The sequence below is a fragment of the Giraffa tippelskirchi genome, chromosome 3, assembly GCF_054371585.1.
Source record: "Giraffa tippelskirchi isolate mGirTip1 chromosome 3, T2T-mGirTip1v1.2.pri, whole genome shotgun sequence".
Classification (NCBI taxonomy): domain Eukaryota; kingdom Metazoa; phylum Chordata; class Mammalia; order Artiodactyla; family Giraffidae; genus Giraffa; species Giraffa tippelskirchi.
Window position 1 is genome coordinate 97,382,124 of NC_137277.1, and position 24,337 is coordinate 97,406,460.

Sequence of the window (24,337 nt, forward strand, 5' to 3'; positions counted from 1 at the left end):
CCACTATCAAGTCTTATGATAATTTTATTTTTTTATCTATCTATTCATTTATTTTTGGCTGTGCTGGGTCTTCATTGCTGCGTAGGTTTTCTCTAGTTGTGGCAAGCTGAGGCTGCTCTCTAGTTGTGGTGCACGGGCGTATTTTGGTGGCTTCCCTTGTTGCAGAGCACAGGCTCAAGGGCTTCAGATGTTGTGGCTCCCAGGCTCTAGAGCATAGTTGTGTCAGTGGTTGTGACACATGGGATTAGTTTCTCCACGGCATGTGTGATCTTCCCAGATCAAGGATTGAACCCATGTCTCTTGCATTGGCAGGAGGATTCTTTATTACTGAGCCACCAGGGAAGCCCTCCCAAATCTTATTAAAATGACATTTCATATTTTAACCACTTCCAGAAAACATTTTCAGTAGTAAAAAGGGAGAGGGTTTTTTTTTTTTTCCCTCAAACCACACAATTTTAAAAATAGTCACCTGTCACTGTTTCTATCCACTTTATTTTGGTGTAATGGAAATAATGTGCATGGGCCTAAATTTTACCCTTTTCATGAATAAAATGGATTCAGATACCATTGCTCTTCCCACATTCAATTGGTCTAGATGAAGTAAATATCTTATTGCTGCTTTCCCAAGAGAATCTTAATCTTCTTGGTTAAATATTCAAGTTCTTATTCAGATAACCACACTATATTATGAGAGGCAATATGTGGTGATTCACTATCAATATTTATCAAATATAATCATCAATAAATAATGGTTAGCAACCTCTTACCTTGCATAAGCCTCGCCTAGCATCTTGTCCATATCTAAACCACTCTTAGCTAAAAGTAAGACATGGTGACCAAAAGCCAAGGTCTAAAACTCTTCTCAAGAGTTTCCCAAGCAGCACAACTCCACTGGGAAGAAGAAGCATGAAGAACAATACAAAAGTGGTTCTAGAGCAAGAGCTCAAGTGAACAATTAGAAAATAGGTTGGTAGAAGGAAATGCTTTACAAATACTTGAGGCAGAATCTTAATTGATATGGCATGGTTATTTCATTACCTCAACCAGCCAATACTTATTGAAAACCTAGGGATAAAGGTGAAAATGACATAATTTCTGAGTCCAAGAATATCACATTTTAGTGGAAAAAACTGACATTGACAACAGAAGTCTAGAACTTTCTAAGGCATTTAAGAAAACTATTGTTCTTCCTATTTTGCATGGAAAGAAACAAACTAAATCTTCGAAAGAGTAAAGAACTCTGCCAGGATTATAAGACTAATACATAGGAATAAATTGGCCAGGATCCACACAGAAAGGAGGAAGATGAAGGGAAGTGGTTTTCAAAATGCTTAAGAAAGAGAAATTAGCCACAGACTTCTTCATATGCACAGGAACTCCTCACAAGTTTCCGATAATATTTTTAATACACAACATTGCATTTTAGCCAGACAACTAGAAATAATTTCTTTTGGGCCAGCTGAGTGTTTCCCCGAAAAAGTAGTATTAAAGGAACTCAGCACAGTCTCTAATTATTAAATTGGTGAGAAAATAGTAAATACTAGGTGTAGTGTTAAGCTGTGTATGTGTGTGTGTGGTAAATCAGTATCTCAATTATTTTGAGCATATCTCACTTTATTCCTATATCACATGTTATATCAACTCAGACTCTTGGCCCAAAGAAGCCCTGACTAGACAGTTAAATATAAAAACCTTAACAAATGCAACAAGAAGGTGTCATTTTTTTCCCCCTGAGTATACCTTGATACTCTGGAAAAATGCATAGCCCACACACAAGGTTTTCTGCTTTCCTAGGAGACTTCTCTAGATTGTAGTCTTATTTATCAAAAAACTATATCTTGGTGTGTGTTCTAGAATTAGGAATTAAGGTAAACCAACATGGAAGCTTTTGCATTTAATGTTCTAAATTAAATAGATTATAAACATAGAATAGTATTTCTCTGGCTTTCTTTTTTCAGTTCATTCCCATGATTATAGTTTATATTCACTTAGTATTTATGAGTGATCATCCCTGACATTGTAGGGCAAAGATTTGAGTGTCATTTCACACAAAAATGAGTCATATGTCACACATACAGCACATATACTGTTTACCTGCTAAAGTTGTTTCTTGAATGATAATTAGAACTCATTATCCTCAGTAGGCATTCACTTCAGTTCAGTTCAGTTGCTCAGTTGTGTCTGACTCTTTGCGACCCCATGAATAGCAGCATGCCAGGCCTCCCTGTCCATCACCAGCTCCCAGAGTCTACCCAAACCCATGTCCATCTAGTTGGTGATGCCATCCAGCCATCTCATCCTCTGTCGTCCCCTTCTCCTCCTGCTCCCAATCCTTACCAGAATTAGAGTCTTTTCCAATGAGTCAACTCTTTGCATGAGGTGGCCAAAGTATTGGAGTTTCAGCTTCAACATCAGTCCTTCCAATGAACACCCAGGACTGATCTCCTTTAGGATGGACTGGTTGGATCACCTTGCAATCTAAGGAACTCTCAAGAGTCTTCTCCAACACCACAGGTCAAAAGCATCAATTCTTTGGCGCTCAGCTTTCTTCACCGTCCAACTCTCACATCCATATGTGACTACTGGAAAAACCATAGCCTAGATTAGATGGACCTTTGTTGGCAAAGTAATGTCTCTGCTTTTTAATATGCTGTCTGGGTTGGTCATAACTTTCTTTCCAAGGAGTAAGCATCTTTTAACTTCATGGCTGCAATCACCATCTGCAGTGATTTTGGAGCCCAAAAAAATAAAGTCTGACACTGTTTCCACTGTTTCCCCATCTATTTCCCATGAAGTGATGGGACCAGATGTCATGATCTTAGTTTTCTGAATGTTGAGCTTTAAGCCAACTTTTTCACTCTCCTCTTTCACTTTCATCAAGAGGCTCTTTAGTTCTTCTTCACTTTCTACCATAAGGGTGGTGTCATCCGCATATCTGAGGTTATTGATATTTCTCCCAGCAATCTTGATTCCAGCTTGTTTCTTCCAGCCCAGCGTTTCTCATGATGTACTCTGCATATAAGTTAAATAAGCAGGGTGACAATATACAGCCTTGACGCACTCCTTTTCCTATTTGGAACCAGTCTGTTGTTCCATGTCCAGTTCTAACTGTTGCTTCCTGACCTGCATACAGGTTTCTCAAGAGACAGGTCAGATGGTCTGGTATTCCCATCTCTTTCATAATTTTCCACCGTTTATTGTGATCCACACAGTCAAAGGCTTTGGCATAGTCAAGAAAGCAGAAATAGATGTTTTTCTGGAACTCTCTTGCTTTTTTGATGATCCAGCGGATGTTGGCAGTTTGACCTCTGGTTCCTCTGCCTTTTCTAAAACCAGCTTGAACATCTGGAAGTTCACAGTTCACGTATTGCTGAAGCCTGGCTTGGAGAATTTTGAGCATTACTTTACTAGCGTGTGAGATGAGTGCAATTGTGCGGTAGTTCGAGCATTCTTTGGCATTGCCTTTCTTTGGGATTGGAATGAAAACTGACCTTTTCCAGTCCTGTGGCCACTACTGAGTTTTCCAGATTTGCTGGCATATTGAGTGCAGCACTTTCACAATATCATCTTTCAGGATTTGAAATAGCTCAACTGGAATTCCGTCACCTCCACTAGCGTTACCATTCATTTATTGATTTTTTTCAAGTATTTATTGAGCTCCTGCTAAGTTCCATGTGCCTATCCACCAACAATGTTTCCCTTTTTCCACGTGATACAACCTAAAAATTTAGTTTTAATATCTACTCTTGGCCCACATGGCACAACTGAAACCCAATTGTTTTAAAGCAATGTTGATTTCATTTCCCTTGCAAAGGATTGTTTTCATGAAGGGTACAAATCTCAACACTGGCCAATGGAAATTGAAAGTAAGCCTGTTGGTGGGGAGAGGTTCTGTAAAAGATTTTTTGCTCTTAATAGTTGCACAGGGAAGAAGCTGTCTGTGATAGTTTTATGTATAAATGTGGCTAGGCTATAGTAGCAAGTTATTCAGTTAAACACTCATCTAGGTGTTGCCGTGAAAGTACAACAGATATGGTAACCATCTACAGTCATTTACTTTAGATAAAGAAAGTTACATTCGATAACCTGAGTGATTTTCCAATCAGTTGGGAGATCCCAAGAGCAGAATTGATTCCCTGAGGAAGAGGAAATTCTGCCTCAAGCTTGCAGCATCAGCTCCTGCCTGAGAGCTTCCAAACTTGCCAGCTACCACAATCACAGAAAACAATTATTTGAAATCTCTCTGGCTAGCTAGCTAACCTTCTGGTTCTGTTTCTTGGAAAACCCTAATACACTGTCCTTTTTTTCAGTCTGGAAATTCAGATGAAAGAGTGAAAATATGGAATGAACTTGGGTCTTTTATAATATGATTTTAACTTTTGAGTTAATCAGTCCTAGAAACTCCCTTGTTTAGCACTCCTTGTGTTGAGAGAAAAGAAATCCTTTTGTTCTTTAAGCCATTTTGAGTTGGGTCTTCAAGCTTCTACTTGAAGCTGAAAGCAACCAAACTAACACAAAAACCATCAGAAGACAGTTAGTAGGTAATAAACATTAGTCAACCCTAGAGAGTTTAAGATAATGACATAATGGTATTTGGGTCATTTTCCTTCAGATAACAAAGAACTTAACTTTCACTGGCTAAGAAGGTCAGGCTAAATGAGTGCATTTAAGATTCCAGAAATGAATAATTGTCTTAGGACTGATATAGAAGTAGGAACAAAGGTGCAGTGAAGAGATTTCCTGTGGTGACAGGCTGTTTTATTCTGTGGAAGAAATCTTTTTTTTTTAATTAATTAATTTATTTTAATTGGAGGCTAATTACTTTACAATACTGTGGTGGGTTTTGCTATACATTGACATGAATCAGCCCATTCTGTGGAAGAAATCTTGAAAACATTATTCATCTTCAGAAAATAATTCAACTGTGCTCACTCCTTTTGGAAATTATTGTTCCAGTTACCTCGTTCTTTATTTTACACTTTTGAGACTTTACCACAAAAGGGTCATCTGCATGAATCTTTATTTTAAGGTCTCATAACTGACTGTTTTAGTTCTATTTCACACTTGGGATTACAGCTACAGTTAAATTACAAACAGCTGTGATTCCTGCCCCAAGAATATGTGTAGGTGTGCACAAAATGCTTAATATCTTCCACAGGGAACAGGTGTGCCATGGGCAGTGTACACCAGAGTGAAATAAATTTACTCTTAGGCTCAAGTTCTGTAATCTAGTTGTTAAGATTTGACTTTTGAGTTACACACATAGGAAAGCAGGTCTATGACTGAAATGCTCAAAGACTCTTAAAAAGAGAAGCCTACATTTCCATGGTGGCATTGTCTTCACAAGATAATCATTTCTTAAAAAATTCAGTTACTTTGAATAACAACGACACAGACGTGCAAAACAGTAGGTGGGAGCCTGAGAGGAGTGACAGACAGATTTGCAGGCTTCTTTCTCCCAGAGACCTGCTCAGTATGTTAGGAAAGTGTTGTAACTGCATGCAATCTTCAAAACTTGTTTGAACTTTTGTAGGGTTTGGTTTTAAATGGAAGTTTAAAAGATAGTTTTTTAAAAGAAAGGTTTTTTGGTTGTTTTTTGGTAACACATGGGCTTCCCAGGTGGCTCAGCTGTAAAGCATCCACCTGCAATGCAGGAGACACTGGAGATCTGGGTTCTATCCCTGGGTCAGGAAGATCCCCTGGAGTAGGAAATGGCAACCCACTCCAGTATTCTTGCCTGGAGAATCCCACGGACAGCGAAGCCTGGCAGGCTACAGTCCATGGGGTCACACAGAGTCAGACATGATTGACCATGCTTGCCATGCCTTTGTAACACACACTAGACTTACAACATACATTTAAACTACACTCATTTCCTTTCTGTCCGGTAATAAAATGATGCCTATTGACATTTACTGAGCATTTATCATCTATCCTATGTGCTGGTACTAGAGATACAAAGATAGAAAAAATGCAGTGTTTTCCAGTGCAACAGGATACTGTAAAAAACCTGAACCCTTCTCTATGGAGTGATATTCTGCATCATTTCCTTAAACAACAGTGCAAGGAAACATAATGTTTTAGTCAAACTCTCTTTTCTTACCTGATTCAGGTCTCATTTACAGGCAAAGGATGATCTTAGAGCCCCTTTGAACTGTGCCAAGGCAAGAGTCCTAGAAAAAATGCAACTCTCGAGACTCACACCTCAGTTTTCAAGGTATACAGATCAGTGGGGAAGTGAATCAAATGCTTTCTTTCCTAGTGGGTTAGTTTGATCTTACTCCTAAGACACCCCCATCACAAGATCTTTTTAAGTTCTTTGAAATAACATACTAATCTATCTAGAAAACTAAGCTACCTACTACAGCCTTCTCAAAATGTAGTCCATTGACCATGTGCATCAGAATCTGTGCGATGCTCAGTAAAATGTCACATTGCTGGGTACATAGGACTTTGAGGTCTAACAAGCTCACATTCACTACTAAAGCTAACTAATAGATAACCACCGATTTTGGGACAGATACCCTCTCCATCCCAGTCACTGATCCCAGAGGCTGACCTAGATGCACCACATCAACCAAGACCTCTCCTCTGAATTCTGGTTGGCTCTGGCCAGTGGGGTTCCCTGGTAGCTCAGATGGTAAAGAATTTGCCTGTAATGTAAGGAGACGCAGGTTCGATCCATGGGTTGGGAAGATCCCCTGGAGAAGGGCATGGTGACCCACTCCAGTATTGTTGCCTGGAGAATCCCATGGACAGAGAAGCTTGGCAGGCTACAGTCAGTCCATGGGGTAACAAAGAGTCCAACATGAGTGAGTGACTAACACATTCTCTTACTTCATTGGCCAGTGGACCTTGGAAACTGATTAGAGGAAAGAAGAAATATGACAGGTATTTCATGAGCTTCCTTAGCTATGTTGCCTGAAGGCAGCCTTCTGTAACCCATAAGACTTTCTTTTTTCCTGATTTTTATCCTACAGTGACTCACACTTCTTATCCCTTTGGGCCTGGATGTGGTAACAGCTCCTCTGACCTTACCCTGGAGAACTGTTCTGCTCCCCTGACCCTGTTTGCCCTTTCAAAATAGCCCTTTGTAAATAAACTCTCCTCCAATCTAATGTAAGTACACCATTTGCCTTCTCTAGGAATCTTGACTGAAACAGATATATCTAGTATTATTTTATAGAGTTTCCTTGGTGTCTCAGATGGTAAAGAATTCACCTGCAATGTGAGAGACCTGGGTTCGATTCCTGGGTTGGAAAGATCCCCTGGAGGAGGCCATGGCAACCCACTCCAGTATTCTTGTTTGGAGAATCCCATGGACAGAGGAGCCTGGAGGACCCACAGCCTTTTGCAAATTGATTTTATTTTTTGATCTTTACAACAAAATATGATGTAAGTAAAGCTGGCTTTCGTTTTAAATTGCCCTTTTATGAGTGAGAAAACTGTGGCTAAGAGAAGTTAAATATTTGTTAAAAATTCATCCTGCTAATCAGTGGGAGAACCAGAGAGTAAGTCTGGTTAACTGACTGAATTTAGAGCTCTTTGCATGACATCAGCTGCTAGACCCCTTCTTTCACTGCCACATGTCATATCGCCTGATACCATTACCTGATACAAATGCAATGGAAATGACATCTTTTGGGTAAGAGTGAAAGAAAGAATTCAGTATAACCCATGTATAATTTTACTTAAGGCTGAGATGCAGGCATCCAAATAGAGGGAGAGGAATTTTCCCAGAGGAGATAAGCTTCTCCATACTTGTACACATGGTCACGTGCAGCCAGGTTTGAGACAACCTAGGCTCTGAGGCTTTTCTATGCAACAGTGACTTAACCACCCCTTCCTGGGGCGCCCTCTGTATTCTGAGCCAGACCTCTCCCAATGTCTCCAACATTTTTTTCTCTGTATGTAGCTCTTTCTTCAGATTGGCAGCTCCCTTGTGGCAGGAGTCTATTTATTTCATTGGTTACTATATCTCCTTCTTGCCTAGTTCTGGGAATACAGTCAGTGCTCAGTAAGTACTTGTTACCTGAATAAAAGAGCAGCTATCTGTTCAGTACATCCATATTCCAGCATTATTATAAAATCTTGGAGTCACTTTCTCCCCTAGTCTTTTTAATCCTCTAATTCAGCCCATTGCCAATTTCGGCTGATTCTACTTTTACAATCTTTTTTAGATCTATTTCTTCCTTTCCATTCCCAATGTCACTATCTTGGTTCAGTTTCTCAATGCTTTTTTCCTTGGGGTTGGTTATAATAGTTTCCTAAAACTCCTTGCTTCTTGTTTTGCCTGTGCCAATGCTACCTTCATCTTCTAGAGTCCAGCTCTGATCATCTCACTTATCATCAGAGGCTTCAAAACAGTAGCTTAGACACCATAGCATACCATTCCAACATCCTTTATATATTCCATGTTCTAGCAAGTCTGCACTTGGTTACATCTGTTACTCCTGGTTTCTTCCCCACTCCATGTTTTTGCTGGTAGTTTTAATACCTGAAATACCTTTCTTTGTCTGATATATCTGTCTACAAGGCTTACTAAGAAGCTAATTCTCCCATGAAATTGTCCTGATTCTGCTCTTGGTTTTCATTTTTGGAAGTAATTTTTCCTGATTTTGAACTCTTATATCACTTTATCTATATTGTTTTAGTGGTGTTTACTACTTTCTGTGTATTAGAATAATTTATGTGGTCCATCTACATCTTACCTCTCTACAAGACAGAAAGGTCCTCAAATTCAGATTGTGTATCTGAATTATCTTTGAAGCATCCTTGTTACATACAATGTGTTGCACAAGGACATGGCAATAAATATTTATTGAATTATTGTGTAAAACTGCACAGGGGAAGGATGGACAATAAGTGGACCATGAGGCTCAGTTAAAGGTTAGTAGATGAACTGATCCTGAAGACATGCAAAGAAATCTGAGGAATGCATCACTATAGCAATGATAAAGAAACAAAAGAAAGTTGCCTGCGGGATACCTGGAGAGGCCTTGCTTGCCTGAGTGTGAGATGAGAATAAAGGATTCTGGGCATCGGGGGAGAAGACCTTGAAGCTGAGGGGGAGGAGTGACTTGGACCAGGCAAAGAAGGTGTCCTTCCTGACAAAATGAAAGAAATGTTAGCAATAGACAGAAGGAGAGACAGGAAAGAAAAGAGTGCTGAAGGAAGAGATTACAGGATACTATAATTAAGTCCTGAATCAGGTGGAAGAGGGATGTGGCAACAAAAAAAATGCCTGGGCTTGGGGACCAGCGACAAGCTGACACGTGTGGATGTTGTTGAGATATAAAAAGAGAGGAATCAGAAGCAGGCAGAGTTCCATCAGAGTTAGATCGCTAGATTGACCTTGAGGAAAAATTCTGATACCCAAGATGCTCTGGGGCTATAATATCAGAACTGTCTAAGAGCAGAACTGCCTTGGGGCGGGGTGTCTGAGATTGCTTCAAAACCGGAGAAGTGGTCAGGACAGATGTTCAGCTCTGGGAAAGGCCTCTGAAAGCACTCATGGTCTTACCAGAAGCTTCTTCGTCCAGATGTGATATGTTTTGGATAGCTATTCCAGATGGGAAATACTGATCCTATAATAAGCAGTTTGTCTCGGTTATACTTACAATTCTATCTAGGTCACAGCAGAATTCCCTTATTGCAATTACACGCTGATTTTCTGATTCTAAAACAGAGAGGATTCAACATGGAGGCAACTCCCAAATTCTTTTTCTAGACTTTTAAATGCTTTACTGAACAAGTCTAATTGCTCAATTTCTCTCCCGGAATCTCATCACTAGTTAAATGAATTCAATAGTATTCACTTCAAAGTAATATTGTAAAGCTTAATTAATGAATATCTTATTTATAAACCCTTAAAAGAATTGTTTTACTTCGACCTTCAGGATGAAAAAAATTGAACCTGAGTCTTTTTGTGTTCATCGCTTTTCAGAGTCTCTTTTTCTCCCCGTGGGGAAATCAGCACAAACACTATTGGAATTTATCTAAACAAAAGAATGGGGCATTTTCATCATTCCACAATAAAATGGAATTTTTCTTGGAAAGGAGCTGCTTTTCTATTCGGTGTTCAATTTAGACTTGATTTTACCTCCTCCCACTGCCTGTCAATTACCTAGGGCTAGGGAACACTTAGATGTAAGTGGTGAGCAGAGTTTATCTAGGGAGACAGAATCAGGCCAAAGTTGCATATTACATTCATCTTTAAATTTCTGTTCCCTTGGCTGTTTGTGGCCTGTAACTATAGCTACATGGTCAAATACTGTTTTTTCATATCTGCCTCTCTTGGGGTACGTGGGTAAATGCCAAAGAGCAAAATAGCTGGAATAATAGTTTTGAGCAATCTCTCCATGTTTTAAAAACCCATTCATTGTATGGGAGCAGATGATAAATCTATGTAGAAATCTTGTTTGGTGCCCATACAAAAATAACTCCACAGTTCTCTGTGGTATTTGGCCATCTCCTGTTTTTTAGTTTCAGGGTGAAACAAGGTTAGATAAATCACAAGCACCATTCTACTGAAGTCAAGATTACAACAAAGAAAGAAAGAGTTCATGAAGATTGAGGTCAGACTTACTGAAAAGGAAGAGTGGTGAGCTCTAAAAATGGAAGCTTGGTTTTGGCAAATTGTGAAGCAAGTAAAGCTTGTCTTCAATATTCTCTCCTTTTTCCTCTCCCCCTACACCTCCACTCCTCTCCTTCACCTTAATCCCATTCTGCACATGTTTTTCTGGGCCTCTGGGCACTTAGCTTTCAATGGAACCTAAAGTTCTATTGCTATAATCCTGACCAATGCTTGGGAGAGATGTGGAGAGGTGACTATAGCTTAAATCTAGGCAGAGTCGACTTTGGGCTCATTATATAGATAAACAAAAGGGAAATAGCTTTGGTCCAGTGAGGATAGGTGTGGGTATGGGTAGAGATCATTGCTGGAAATGGCGTGAGGTGTGACTTTAAGATTCAAATGATAAAACTTTTAGGTGCTGGTACAAACTAGTAAAAGAGCTGTATTTGAATCCTTTAAATCATAGAATGTGGAGAGTTGCCTATCCTACTTCTTCTCAAGGCAGGAACAATAGGTTACTATAGCTGGGGAAAAGTATCACTTGGTTGGCATGATCAGTGGTCCTTGTATCCGGCCCAAGACACTACATTTGATTTTCAGAATTAAACCGAACATTTTTCTGAGATTCAGAATCAACTTAATGTTTTCCATACCTAGTTTTCAGCTGAAGCAAGATTCAGAAGTGCCAGAATTCTCTTAAGAAAACTACAGTTTGAAAATATCCATCCCAGTTCTGCAGATTCCGAAAGTTTGGTTAGCCATTAATAATGGTCTCGATAAACTTCATAAAAGCATCTACAATTTTGGCTTCTTCTTCTGATAGCAGTATAATTCCTTTTGATTTTCCATCTCTAGAACTTTTTGAAAGAATAATAGAGTGCAAAGTGTTTTAAATTATACTATTTACATTCCAACAACCTATTCTTTGTGTAACTTATTGGCCAATTTTGGAAGGAAAAAATGTGGGTTTTTGCAGAGGATGTATATGGCTATATCATTATCATACTGTAAAGAATCATGGGTTGAGAAAATCTGAAGAGAAAATAAGAAAAAAATAAATTTCTGTTTTTATCTTACAGGGCAAATAAATATTGGATTTCTCACAAGAGACCTACAAAGTATTTTATAAGCCATAAATCCTTAATCTCCTGAGGAGGCAGCATGCTAAGTTGGAATAGGAATCAGAGAGCAGTTCTTCCTCTAACTATCTCTGTAACATTAGGTAAATGTGGTAGGCATTCTTGATTGTCTACCCAAATGCCATTCTTCCATGCTAATAACTCTCATTGATCAGCTAATCCACAGGTTGATAAATCTCCACCTCCAGGAAGGCTGAGTTACTCTCCATCCCCTGTGATAAGCAGGTCATAAAATATTCTTTTCTTTGTTGATGAGTGGGTGGTGGTGATCATGTGATCTATTTTGGCCAATAAGATGAAAGAGGAAGTCAGCTGGGGGCTGTCTTGAAAAATAACTTCTTTGCATTTCAAAAAGAACACAAGACACCATCATAACTAAGTGATCCAACCTAGTCAGCAAAAAAAGGGCAAAGAGATACCATGAATCTCCTGACATGTTGCCATGTGAGGTACATCCTTGAGAGCTAGGAAGTAAGAAATGTACAGCTTGAGTCACTTCATGAGGAAGCAATCAAATCTGGATTATGGGCTATTTCATTAGACAACTGACTTGAACTCTCCAAGAATATCAAAGGCACTCCAAGAAAAAGTAAAGTAACTATACTAGAGTATAGGGTATCAAAGATACATGATCAATGGTTGAGTCCTGGATCAAAGGTGATGGAAGGAGCTTCTCTGAAAGATGTCTTTGAGACAAATGAGGACATTTGAATATGAACTGTATAATAGTATCCTGATTATATATAAAAAAAATGCTCTTTTTCTTAGAAGAGTTATACTGAAGGATCTAGTGGTGAACTACCATGAAGTCTGCTCCTTGTTTTCAAGTGATCCAAGATAATTAGATGGACGGACAAAGGGAGAGTGAGAAAAAGAGAGAGGAAAGAGAGGGCAAGTGAGCATATGAATGTGAATTTGAAAGTCACTCCGGAATGTCCGACTCTCTGTGACCCCATGGGGTGTAGCCCACCAGGCTCCTCTGTCCATGGGATTCTCCAGGCAAGAATACTGGAGTGGGTTGCCATTTCCTTCTCCAGGGGAACTTCCTGACCCAGGGATAAAACCTGGGTCTCCTGCATTGCAGGCAGATTCTTTACTGTCTGCGCTACCAGGAAAGCCAGGGAAGGGCAGGTCCACCAGGGAAACTCTGGTCCAGTGGTTCACAGAGGAAAAACATTATCTGGGAGCTTGTAGAAATGCACACTTCTGGGTCCCACCTAGAACTACTGAATCAGAATCTGAATTTTAACAAACATGTTGAAGCTTAAGACAGCACTTCTATAGGATAAGCAGTCTAACCAAAAAACCATATTGTTTTGTGTACTTGAACACACGCCTGAGCCTGATCTGCAGACAGAGAATAAATCAGGTTTGCCAAGAGAAACAGAGGAGCAAAATCACAGAGCTCTAGACCAACAGTGAGAGCACTCCCATTACTGTTGTTGCAAAGTGGTGTAAAGCAACAGTCATTATTAACATCTCTTACAGTTCTGGGGTTAACTGGTGGCTCTCCTTGGAGTCTCTCATGTGGTTTCAGTCAGACAGTACCCATGGAATCATTTTGATGACTTCTGTCTCACGTGTCTGGTTCCTGGGTTAGGAAGACTCAAACAGCTGGATTGGAACACATGGGGTTCCTTGGGCATCTCTAACTCCATGTGGCCTTTCTAAGTGGTCTTTCCCACATAAGCAGCTTCAGGGGACCTGAACTTCTTATATTGAGGCTCAGGGTTATAGGAGCAAATGCCACAAGAGATAGCCAAGTAAAAACCACAAGAGGTGGCCAAATGAAAACCACATCATTTTCTATGACATGATTTTGCTTCCCATGTCATGGCGCTCTGCCACTATGGTTCTCTCTTAGTTGGGCAGTCACAAAAGCCCATGAAGTTTCAAAAGAAGGGTCGTAGACTCCAGCTCTTTAGGAGTGGTAAGGTTCAGGAAGAGATGTGGGTGTAAAACATTGTTGTGACCATTTTGGAAAATGCAATCTGCCACAGAAGATAACCTCAATTCTGGACCCTCAAGAGATGATATCCAATTGTACTGCCTTCCTTTGTTTTTGTTGGATACCTTGTCTCTTTCCAGAAGATGCACTTTTTCACTTTGAGTGTGTGCATGCCTGAGGCAGCGGGTTTCTGTTACTTAGAATCAAAATAACCTTGATGAATGAGTATAAGTAATGATTTCAGACATTCTTCTCTAGACACATCTGTCTTCAAAATGAATCCATTTCAATCCTTATCTTATTCTAGCAGGTCATGATTAGATTGCTGGAAAGCACAGATAATCTCTTTGACTGATACATAGAAAAAAATCTGTGCAATGTGATTGCATGGTTGCTAGAATCCTTGTAACAGCAAGATAACTAGCAAGGCTGGCCAGGCTCATGTGGCAGACTCAAGTAGCAAGCACCCTGACTGATTTTGTGGCTAACAGACTGTTGTGGCTAAGAGTCTGATGCAGGGAGCCACTTGAGCCGTGCTTTTCTGGGTGCAGTTTAGGAATTGAATGCACCCAATGACATCACTAAAATGCAGATTCCTTGGCTCTAACAGAATCACTAGTATATGGGGCCCAGGAATCTGCATTTCAAGACCACCTTTATGAAACTCTTCCCTTAATCTGTACTTCTCAAACCTCAATGTCAGTCTGGGATGGGGAGTGAGGATCTGCATTTTTAAGATGCTCCCTGGAAATGCTGAGGCTGCTGGTCAGCAGATCATGTTCTGAGTAGCAAGACCTTAAAACAAGACCTCAAAGTGTGATCCTGGCATCAGAAGCATCTAATCCTCTGGGAATCTGTTAGAAATGTGGATTTTTAGGTCACACTCCAGACCGACTGAATCAGAAACTCTGGGGGAGGGGGGCTGGGGATCCCAGCAAATTATAGTTTAACAAGCCCTCCAGGAAATTCTGAAGCACATTCAAGTTTGAGAACCACTGTCCTGAGGAACATTTGATTGCTGGAGAGCAGTGATCCCCAAACATAGCTGATCAAGTTTTGAGACCTGTTCAAGAGAATCCAGTTTTATAGGTCTGGGCTGAGCCCAGTGCTTCTGAACTCAACCATGGTGGGGAACCACTACCTTAAAGTGACTAGCAAGACAGGGATCCCCAGGAAAGATGAATACAGCTGGGGGAGAAAGCTAGGGAGGAGGAAAGAAAGGGATCAATATTGGAGATTTAGTTCCTTAAGTAATTACTGTGTGACAAACCCTCACTAAAGGTTTTACACAATGTCATTTAATTCTCCAGAGTGTCTCTACATGGCAAGTACTATTACTTCCATTTGATAAATCAAAGACTAAAGATTAAAGTTGGTAAATAATTTGTCTGAAGGCACACAGCTAGTAGTGAAGCCAAAAATTGAAGCCAAGCCTCTTTTACTTGAAATATTTTCCCATTCTACTCTGGAATTAGAAAAGACTTTACAAGGTGACCTAAAGAAGTCTGGAAATCATGAAGAGGGGGGTGAAAAGAGACCATGATGGGTTGTGAGGTATTTAATTAATGGTATACATGTCAATTTTCCCACTAAACAGTGACCACATGAAAAGATCCATGTTGTCCTTTTTTATTCTTTTATTCAATCAGGAAACATTTATTGAGACCCCACAACATACTAGATGCTATCCTACGTGCTGAAGATACATAAAGTAGTGAAAAAATGTCTTCTCAGTACCTACCAAAGCAGATGTCACACTATGCTCTATAATTATTGCCTTAAGGATTGTCTATGGATGGATAATCTAGACTTAAGTGTAGAATTTGTCATAGCTCAGCTATTGAGTCAATCTATTAGCTAGGTCTAATTACATAAGATTCTAATTTCTTTTCCTACCCTCTTTTACTGGGGAGGGGAGAGAGGATATTGATGCTAATTAATAACACAACCAGGAGACTAAGAAAAGGAATATGTTACTTAGCAGCCATGAGAAAAGTCTTCAAGGAAGAAAGCTGAAATAAATTCAACTGAACTGCTATAAACAAGACTCTGGAATTAACTAAAATGTCATTGATCAGGGTTTTCTTCTTGCCTCTGTTTACATGAATTATGGAGATTTCTGAACATCTTTCAAAGGATTCTTCCAAACAGACTTTCCTGAAACTCTTTCCAGCAAATTTTTAACTGTTCCTAGAGTGAAATTAGACGTGGTAGTCAAGAACTTTTAAAATAAAAATATAATTAGGAGTCAAAAGAAAATAGACTTATCAAATATGTTTAATTTTAAAATATTCTGTGAAAGATTTCATTTCCCTTACTAATATTAAAAATGGAATGGCTGAATGGTACCACTGGCTACAAATATCTATCCTATCAGTTGGTAGAGGTTGATGTGTTGCTTGATAGTGTTCAAAGTCTCCTCTTCTGATAAAGATAATGGTGAACTATTGGTACTCCAGATTAATGTTTTAGAGTCTCACCCCCTGCCTCCCCCAGGAAACTCTTCAAAGAGAAACAGTGTTGCTATTGTTTAGGTTTGAGAAGATTAAGAGGCAAAATATCAGTGATCTATTCAATAAGAATCTTTACAACCTTTGTGATGGTTATCAACCCCCGTTCTCCAAGTAGGTTATTCATAAAAATGTTAACATACCCAGTGTCCCTCAGGTGGGGAATATAAGAGCAGGGATGGTAGTCATGGGCATTTGACATATACTACCCCATTTTAGAGATACCAAGGGAACATGTCATGCAAAGATGGGCACAATAAGGAACAGAAATGGTATGGACCTAACAGAAGCAAAAGATATTAAGAAGAGGTGGCAAGAATACACAGAAGAACTATACAAAAAAGATCTTCACAACCCAGATAATCGTGACGGTGTGATCACTCACCTAGAGCCAGACATCCTGGAATGCAAAGTCAAGTGGGCCTTAGGAAGCATCACTATGAACAAAGCTAGTGGAGGTGATGGAATTCCAGCTGAGTTATTTCAAATCCTAAAAGATGATGCTGTGAAAGTGCTGCACTCAATATGCTAGCAAATTTGGAAAACTCAGCAGTGGCCACAGGACTGGAAAAGGTCAGTTTTCATTCCAGTCCCAAAGAAAGGCAATGCCAAAGAATGCTCAAACTACCGCACAATTGCACTCATCTCACACACTAGCAAAGTAATTCTCAAAATTCTCCAAGCCAGGTTTCAACAGTACATGAACTGTGAACTTCCAGATGTTCAAGCTGGATTTAGAAAAGGCAGAGGAACCAGAGATCAAATTGCCAATATCCGCTGGATCATCGAAAAACCAAGAGAATTCCAGAAAAACATCTACTTCTGCTTTATTGACTATGCCAAGGCCTTTGACTGTGTGGATCACAACAAACTGTGAAAAATTCTTCAAGAGATGGGAATACCAGACCTGCCTTTTGAGAAACCTGTATGCAGGTCAGGAAGCAACAGTTAGAACTGGACATGGAACAACAGACTGGTTCCAAATCTGGAAAGGAGTACGTCAAGGCTGTATATTGTCACCCTGCTTATTTAGCTTACATGCAGAGCACATCATGAGAAACACTGGGCTGGATGAAGCTCAAGCTGGAATCAAGACTGACGGGAGAAATATCAATAACCTCAGATATGCAGATGACACCACCCTTATGGCAGCAAGCAAAGAAGAACTAAAGAGCCTCTTGATGAAAGTGAAAGAGGAGAGTGAAAAAGTTAGCTTAAAGCTCAACATTCAGAAAGCTAAGATCATGGCATCTGGTCCCATCACTTCATGGCAAATAGATAGGGAAACAGTGGAAACAGTGACAAAGTTTATTTTTTTGGGCTCCAAAATCACCGCAGATGGTGACTGCAGCCATGAAATTAAAAGACGCTTGCTCCTTGGAAGAAAAGTTATGACCAACCTAGACAGCATATTAAAAAGCAGAGACATTACTTTGCCAACAAAGGTCTATCTAGTCAAAGCTATGGTTTTTCCAGTCATCATGTATGGATGTAAGAGTTGGACAGTGAAGAAAGCTGAGCGCCGAAGAATTGATGCTTTTGAACTGTGGTGTTGGAGAAGACTCTTGAGAATCCTTTGGACTACAAGGAGATCCAGTCAGTCCATCCTAAAGGAAATCAGTCCTGAATATTCATTGGAAGGACTGATGCTGAAGATGAAACTCCAATACTTTGGCCACCTGATGTGAAGAGCTGACTCATTGGAAAAGACCCTGATGCTGGGAAAGATTGAAGGCAGGAGGGGAAGGGGATGACAGAGGATGGGATGGTTGGATGGCATCACTGACTCAATGGACATGAGTTTGAGCAAGTTCTGGGAGTTGGTGATGGAAAGGGAGGCCTGGCGTACTGCAGTTCATGGGGTCACAAAGAGTTGGACACAACTGAACGACTGAACTGAACTGCACATCATTTTAGGATGAAGGTGTCATCAAAGATGACAAGTAATGTTCTCAAGACCACTCAGCTAATAAATGTACACCTAGGATTGCTTGACTCTTTAGCATCAAGCCGTTCCCCAATATATGTAGGAAGAACTTTTCAGAAAGAGAACTTGTTCTGTTTGAGGGAGATATACAGGAAAATTATGTTAGCTTCTATTATTCAAAGTTAGTAAAGTTTCTAATAGATCTGAAATCACTGTCTCCCCTCTTCTTGAAAATGTAGGGACTGGTAGAGATCAGACATTGGCTTTATTTCCTGTGCTATATGGAACTGCAGACTGCAAAATATGCTTTGCTCGGATCATTTGCTCTGTGAAACCTTTCCTCACTTCTCTCTGTGCTCCACGTGTGTTTACCCAACTAGTGTAGGTGTGTTGTTCTCATTACACTGTAGCTTCCTGGGAGCAGGATGGTACTTTCTTTATCCCTACGCTCCTGGCTGTTGGAAGAATGAAGCAATAGTTTGTTTTTCAGAGTTACCCACACTACCAGCAAGCTCAGTCTTCTGGTGGCAGAGCAGAAATTTAACAAACTTTCCTGAGCACCTAATATATACTCCAGACAGTGTGGACAAACCATCAGTGAAAAAACAGACCATCTGGACTAGGGCATTTTTGCCATAAAGCACCAGGGGCACCAATCACACCACTGTCCACGTGCCCAACGCAGCCTGGGAGTATGCCCCACAGCCCTCTGGTGTGCACCTTTGCTGAAACTGTCACAAGTCATAGGATCCTACATACCCACAGAAACCAACGCACTGTGTCTACACAGGCAGTGTGAAGGCTGAGCATGTGCTGATATTACCCCATCCCATCGATAGATTCAGAGCTGTTGGACAGCGCGAAGTTTAGCAAAGGCACAGCGGAGGGCAGGAGGATGTGTCCTTTCAGAGGATCGTCCTATTAAACACTCCACCCCAAGCCAAAGCACTGTCATCTCAGGCAGGATAACTCTGTAACTCCCTAACACTTTGAACTTGCAGCTGTTGTGTGTTTTCTTATTTCTCTCTGCTGTTCTAGAAAGGAGAGGACACCCTCCCCGTCCACCGCGATGTGAGCCAGACGCCCGAGCCTGTGCTCCTACTCGCCCCTCCCGTCGCTTCTCTTTTGTTTGCGGTTCCTCCCGATAATCTTTCATAAAATGTCTGAACGTCGTAGGAGGTTTCTCGTGGATCCATATACTTGTGCTTTCAAAACAACATTTCATTTCCCTGACTCACAGGCTGAGTGGAAAAAAAACACACCAAAACAAACCCCTACACATTCGAAATAATCCACAAGGAAAGCCTACGTTGGAAATCATATTGCCATATAATTATCCTGTTTACAATCTCGCATACATCTTTTCTCATAGAAAAATGCAGGTTTGGAAACAAAGCAGGAAAAAGATGCCAGAAAACCCTGGCAAGGCTCTGACCACTGCCTGCTTAGGAGTGGCCGCGGAGGGAGAGAAATGTGTTTGCAATTAAGGCTGCCCAGAGCAGGTCCGATTACATCTGCACGCAGCCAAGCTGAAGAGATTTCCAGAGTGAACTTGTCGTGTGGGCCTAAGTGGATACAAGACAACGTCGGCTGGAGCCATTACAAGGAAGTAAATGGGGCCTCCACCTCCTGGACTCCTGTTACCCATATCTGGGCTCACTTCTGCCTCTTGAATGGAGAGGAACAAAATCACCATCATGTCAGGCCCTCTTATGTTATACTTCACGAGGTTTTCATGCGTTTTACAGCTACAGACAAAAAGGGCAGAAAAGAAACGAGTGTTGTGAAGTGGTTTCCATGCTAGATGTGATTGATAGAAAGATGAGGGGACCTTAAAGGGATCCCAGTAAGACTCTGAAATAGCCAAAGCCTTCCCACGACCCCACCCTGCTTCTGGGGGCAATATCTGTGCTCTGCTTCCAGACCCTAAAGGCGCCCGCTGCCGATTCTTTACTCCCCAGCGAGCTGGGTGACAACTAGCTCAGCCCACTCTCAAGGGCAAAGTTCTCTGGAAAGAATTAAACACTATCAAGGTTTCTCTCTCTTGCCACAATTTCCTAATACAAATGCCCCACTAATCCTGCTGCCACTCCCTCAAGTAAAGGACACACACACACAGCTTTGAGCTTCTCGTGGTGCCGCTGATAGATCTGCTGGCGTTTGGTGTCATTCCGAGTGTGCACATGTGTGAATGTGTGCATGTGTGTATGTTGCATCCCACATATTCTTCATGAGACAGAAGATAGGGTCTTACAGTCACTCAGAAGTGCAGCCACTCCATTTCCCTGACCATGCCCTTCCTCTGTGCCTTTTCAAATGCTTTTTAAACCTTTTTCATCAATTACAAGTTATACCCATGTCTCTGGTCTCCGGCATTGGCAGGTGAGTTCTTTACCACTAGCACCACCTGGGAAGCCCTGTAATAATACTACTTTGTATAAAATGTTTACTTAGAGATTCCTAAAGCTTTTTAAGAGGCAGTTTTAAAAAATAATTTCACACACACACACACACACACACACACACACACACACACACACAAAACACCTTCCAACTACTACCACTGCTGCCAACATAGAGATGAAGATAGCAATTCTAAAAGGATTTACATTTCTATAAGATCCTACTTTTTACTGTCAATTTACCAGAGCTGATTCTTTAGTAAACAGAACCTATTTTAGCTATCTACAGTGTGTTTCCACTTACAAATGGTTTTTTGTATACCTTTTTCAATCAGAAGATCATTTTTGTAAATGGTGTCTCTAACAGTATGCCCAGATAATACAAAATGCAAATTGGGATATTTAAGAGTAGCGAGGCACTATTTACAAATTTTCTGGGACAGTAGCCATTAACTGGCACCACTGTAGACAAACCAACTTGTATGTCCTCCTTATTCTTAAATGACTTGTCTAAATTTATGGATCTGTGGTCAACAGGGCTCTCTGGATTGCAAAACTCTGTTTTTTACACAATGTTGTCTTCCCCTTGTGTCCTCATGTGACATGGTTGTCCAGAGCCCTAACCGAAAACTAAGAAAGGGACCGGAGAAGGAGAAGTCCTGTGATTTTGAACCTGAGCCTCCATCTGGAGCAGCCTCATGATTTCCATGGTGGTCTGGATTAGGTATCCTGGACAATCTAGAAAAAATTATTGAGAAGATGGTTTTAGGGAGCTTTGTTATATTATCACCAGAAAGGGGGGGCATATTACAGTCTGAGGGGCAGTGAAAGCCCTTTGTAAGCCAATAGGAATTAAAAATTTCCAGATTTTGTTTCCATCATTTAACACTTTTTCATGTTTTTTCAAATGAAATTGTCTTCAGGACTTTATATCTCCCTTTAGGCAGACACATTTTGCTGATGGAGTGAGAATTCCCAGTAGTATAGCTAAAGGACAAGGGATTAACATGCTCCTCTGTATTTAAGTGCTATTACAGCAATGCCAGTAATAAATGAAGAATGCTGCCTCTAACCGTCTCTTGCTGACAATTTTCAGAAGCTGATTAAATATTTGCATGATGTGGCCATGGTCTTGAATAATGCCTGAAAGGTCAGTGAAGAGCAACTCTACCCTCTCTTTTCCTCTCTGTGGCTGATGAAAACACATTCAGCATTAAACTCAGTAACGTTGTGATACAAGGATGCAATAGCTTTCCTCTAATGACTCATTGCTGTCTACTTTAAAATGTAAGAACCTTTGTAGAAAATGATAAAGTTATGATGTGCCTAAGCTTTTCACATTATTGCTTCCTTTTCCCTTGTCACATAGCCAGGCATTAATTTCTAATGTTGTTCAATCGTTAAGTTGAACTGCAGCACAGGCTTCCCTGTCCTTTGCTATCTCCTGGAGTTTAATGGAGATTCAAAAATAAAAGTATTTTTTATATAATTGCCAGGGATAACTCTGGATATTTCACTTGACTCTTGTAGCCGTGGTAAGAAGGCAGAATGAGAAGGTGTTCTGGAATGCTAGCAGAAGGGTGGTGAAATGTGGTGAGTCCAACTGTCTTTGATGTTATGCATCCATGCTTCTTGTAGCAAACATCGTTTGGTTGACATTGCAGGGGAATGAAGTGTTCCACGTAAACACATTTTCCAGATAACTGCAGCCAACTCTTTCTTATGCCAACACCTTTACATTTTAAGGTATGATTGTGGATAAAAATCTTTCTAAAATAGACAACAGGTTCTTGTCTTGTTTAACAGAGCAAAGAAAATACAAGGCATATTTTCTCTTTGATTCAGGGATATCTAATAGTGTTGTCAACCCTGTAGCAGAAGGGTTTGTTTTTAAAGTTTGTTTTATTTATAATTTATATCCTACTTACTCCTGAAGAGAACTCAAGGTAAAATGCAGTAAAACTGCACACAATGGGCCAGGTTAAGCTCTCTGACAAGTATTTAGAGTTTAGATATAGTTTATATTAAAGCCAGATGCATATATTTTCAATATCAGGCAGCAAAAGGGACATCTTGTTTTGAAAAACAGAGAAGTGGGCTTATTTATTGTCCCTTAGCTGGAGTTCTGTCTCACATCCATATGGAAGTAGCCTAGAAGGGAAGTTTGCTTGAGCAGCTACAAAGTGATCTTATAGCTCATTGATCTTCTAATGATATCACAGCTCATTCTATAATATTTGGAAAAAAACATCAGTGTCAGCCATCGTCAACACTCTTCCCAATAACCTCAGTTCACATTCCCAGAATTCCCCGTCTCCTGTCACCAACAGTGCCTCTCATCTTCCTCTCAACCCTTGGCCTCTCTCATTCATCTTCTCCAAAACCCTTATACGGATCTTCCTCAACTTAGGATTACATCCCGATAAAACCATCGTAAGTTGAAAATATAAATGAAAAATGTATTTACTACACCTAACATCATAGCTGAGCCCAGCCTACCTTAAAGGCACTCAGAACAACCTTTCAGCTCCCAGGTTGGCAAAATCCTCCAACACAAAGCCAATTTTATAATAAAGTTGAATGTCTCATGGACTTTACTGACCACTGAAAGTATAAAACAGGGTACCTGTAAATGTGTCAGTTGTTTAGTCTCTTGATAGTGTGGTCGCCTCACATCACAAGAGAAGATTGTACCACATATCACTAGCCCAGGGGAAGATCAAAATTCACAATTCAAAGGATGGTTTCTACTGAATGCTTATCACCTTCCCACCATCATAAACTGGAAAAACTGTAAGTGGACCATTGGAAGCTGGGGACCATCTATATCCTCTTACTACCTCTTCCATGATCCATTCTTTCTTCCACCTCCTACTAAGCCAGGAGTTAGGTAAACATTGCTTCCTCAATGTTTTCTTCTATCCAGAATATGTATAACTAAATCCATTCTTGCTTTTCTGACAAAGAGGATGAGGGACAATTTGAAGAGATTTGATTTGATTAAATAGATTAGTGGACTAGTTCAGTGGATTTAGTCAAATTAATGGGTCAGAATACACAAGAGAAAGTATTGGTGCTGTTAATGGGTTTTCAGGTTTATTTAGTAGTCTCTATTGGCAAAAAAAATTAATTGCTCATTACTCCAATTATCTGAGACAGAATATGAGCATCACGGATGTGCATAATGATGAAGAGACTTGACCATAATCACCTGTCATCAGAAACTATGCAAACTCTCAAACAATAACAGTAAAAACAATAGCAATAACAAAATGAAAGATGGCAATTCATTCATGGGTAGCTGAACTAAAAAAGTAGAATTCACAGCTCTTCAGCCCTCTCTCTGGATATTATAATCTGTGTTGCTTTAGTTCCCTTCATGTGAATCTGTTTGTCTTATAGTGACTCTTAAAATTAAGTTTTCTAGTTCATTTATGACTGTTTAATGCTTATTGCTAAGAACAACAACTTACTTGAGTTGGCCCATGTTTAGAGCCACATATATTTATGGGAAAAGTATTTAGCAGGACTCAAATTTTGCGTGAAGAATACATTCAAGCTTGTGTGTGTAACTTCAGGAAATTCCACAAGGATTGTGAAGGTTTTCAGAGATCCATGTCATCTTGCTCTTGGCCCTCTCTCCTTTTTGTGAGAGCAAAAGAAGAGAAGAAGCTCCTAGCTCAGTCCTTGGGCCCAGAATAATTGAAACACTCTAGGGAAATAACAAAGTGTTATTCTTCAAGAAGGGCTTCCCCAGTGGCTCAGTGGTAAAGAATCCTTCCGCCAATGCAGGAGATTCAGGTTTGGTCCCTGGGTTGGGAAGATCTCCTGGAGA

The 24,337-nt window shown here is 40.2% G+C and overlaps 1 protein-coding gene across 6 annotated transcripts in view; it reads right to left on the minus strand.

The window, feature by feature from the left end:
* LOC145540764 (uncharacterized) overlaps positions 1-24,337 on the minus strand; it is a 170,072-nt gene that overhangs the window by 83,211 nt on the left and 62,524 nt on the right. For 4 of the 6 annotated variants that reach the window (XR_014078540.1, XR_014078534.1, XR_014078538.1 and 1 more), the window contains 2 exons: positions 21,176-21,240; positions 19,411-19,848 (listed from right to left, as the gene is read on the minus strand). The exons of the other annotated variants lie outside the window; for them this stretch is intronic. Coding sequence is in view for 1 of the 4 variants with exons in the window: in XM_081575844.1 (XP_081431970.1) it covers positions 19,823-19,848; positions 21,176-21,240 (91 nt within the window). In the remaining 3 variants the exon portion in view is untranslated. Of the gene's footprint in view, positions 1-19,410; positions 19,849-21,175; positions 21,241-24,337 lie in introns of those variants that run through there. 6 annotated transcript variants of the gene reach the window in all.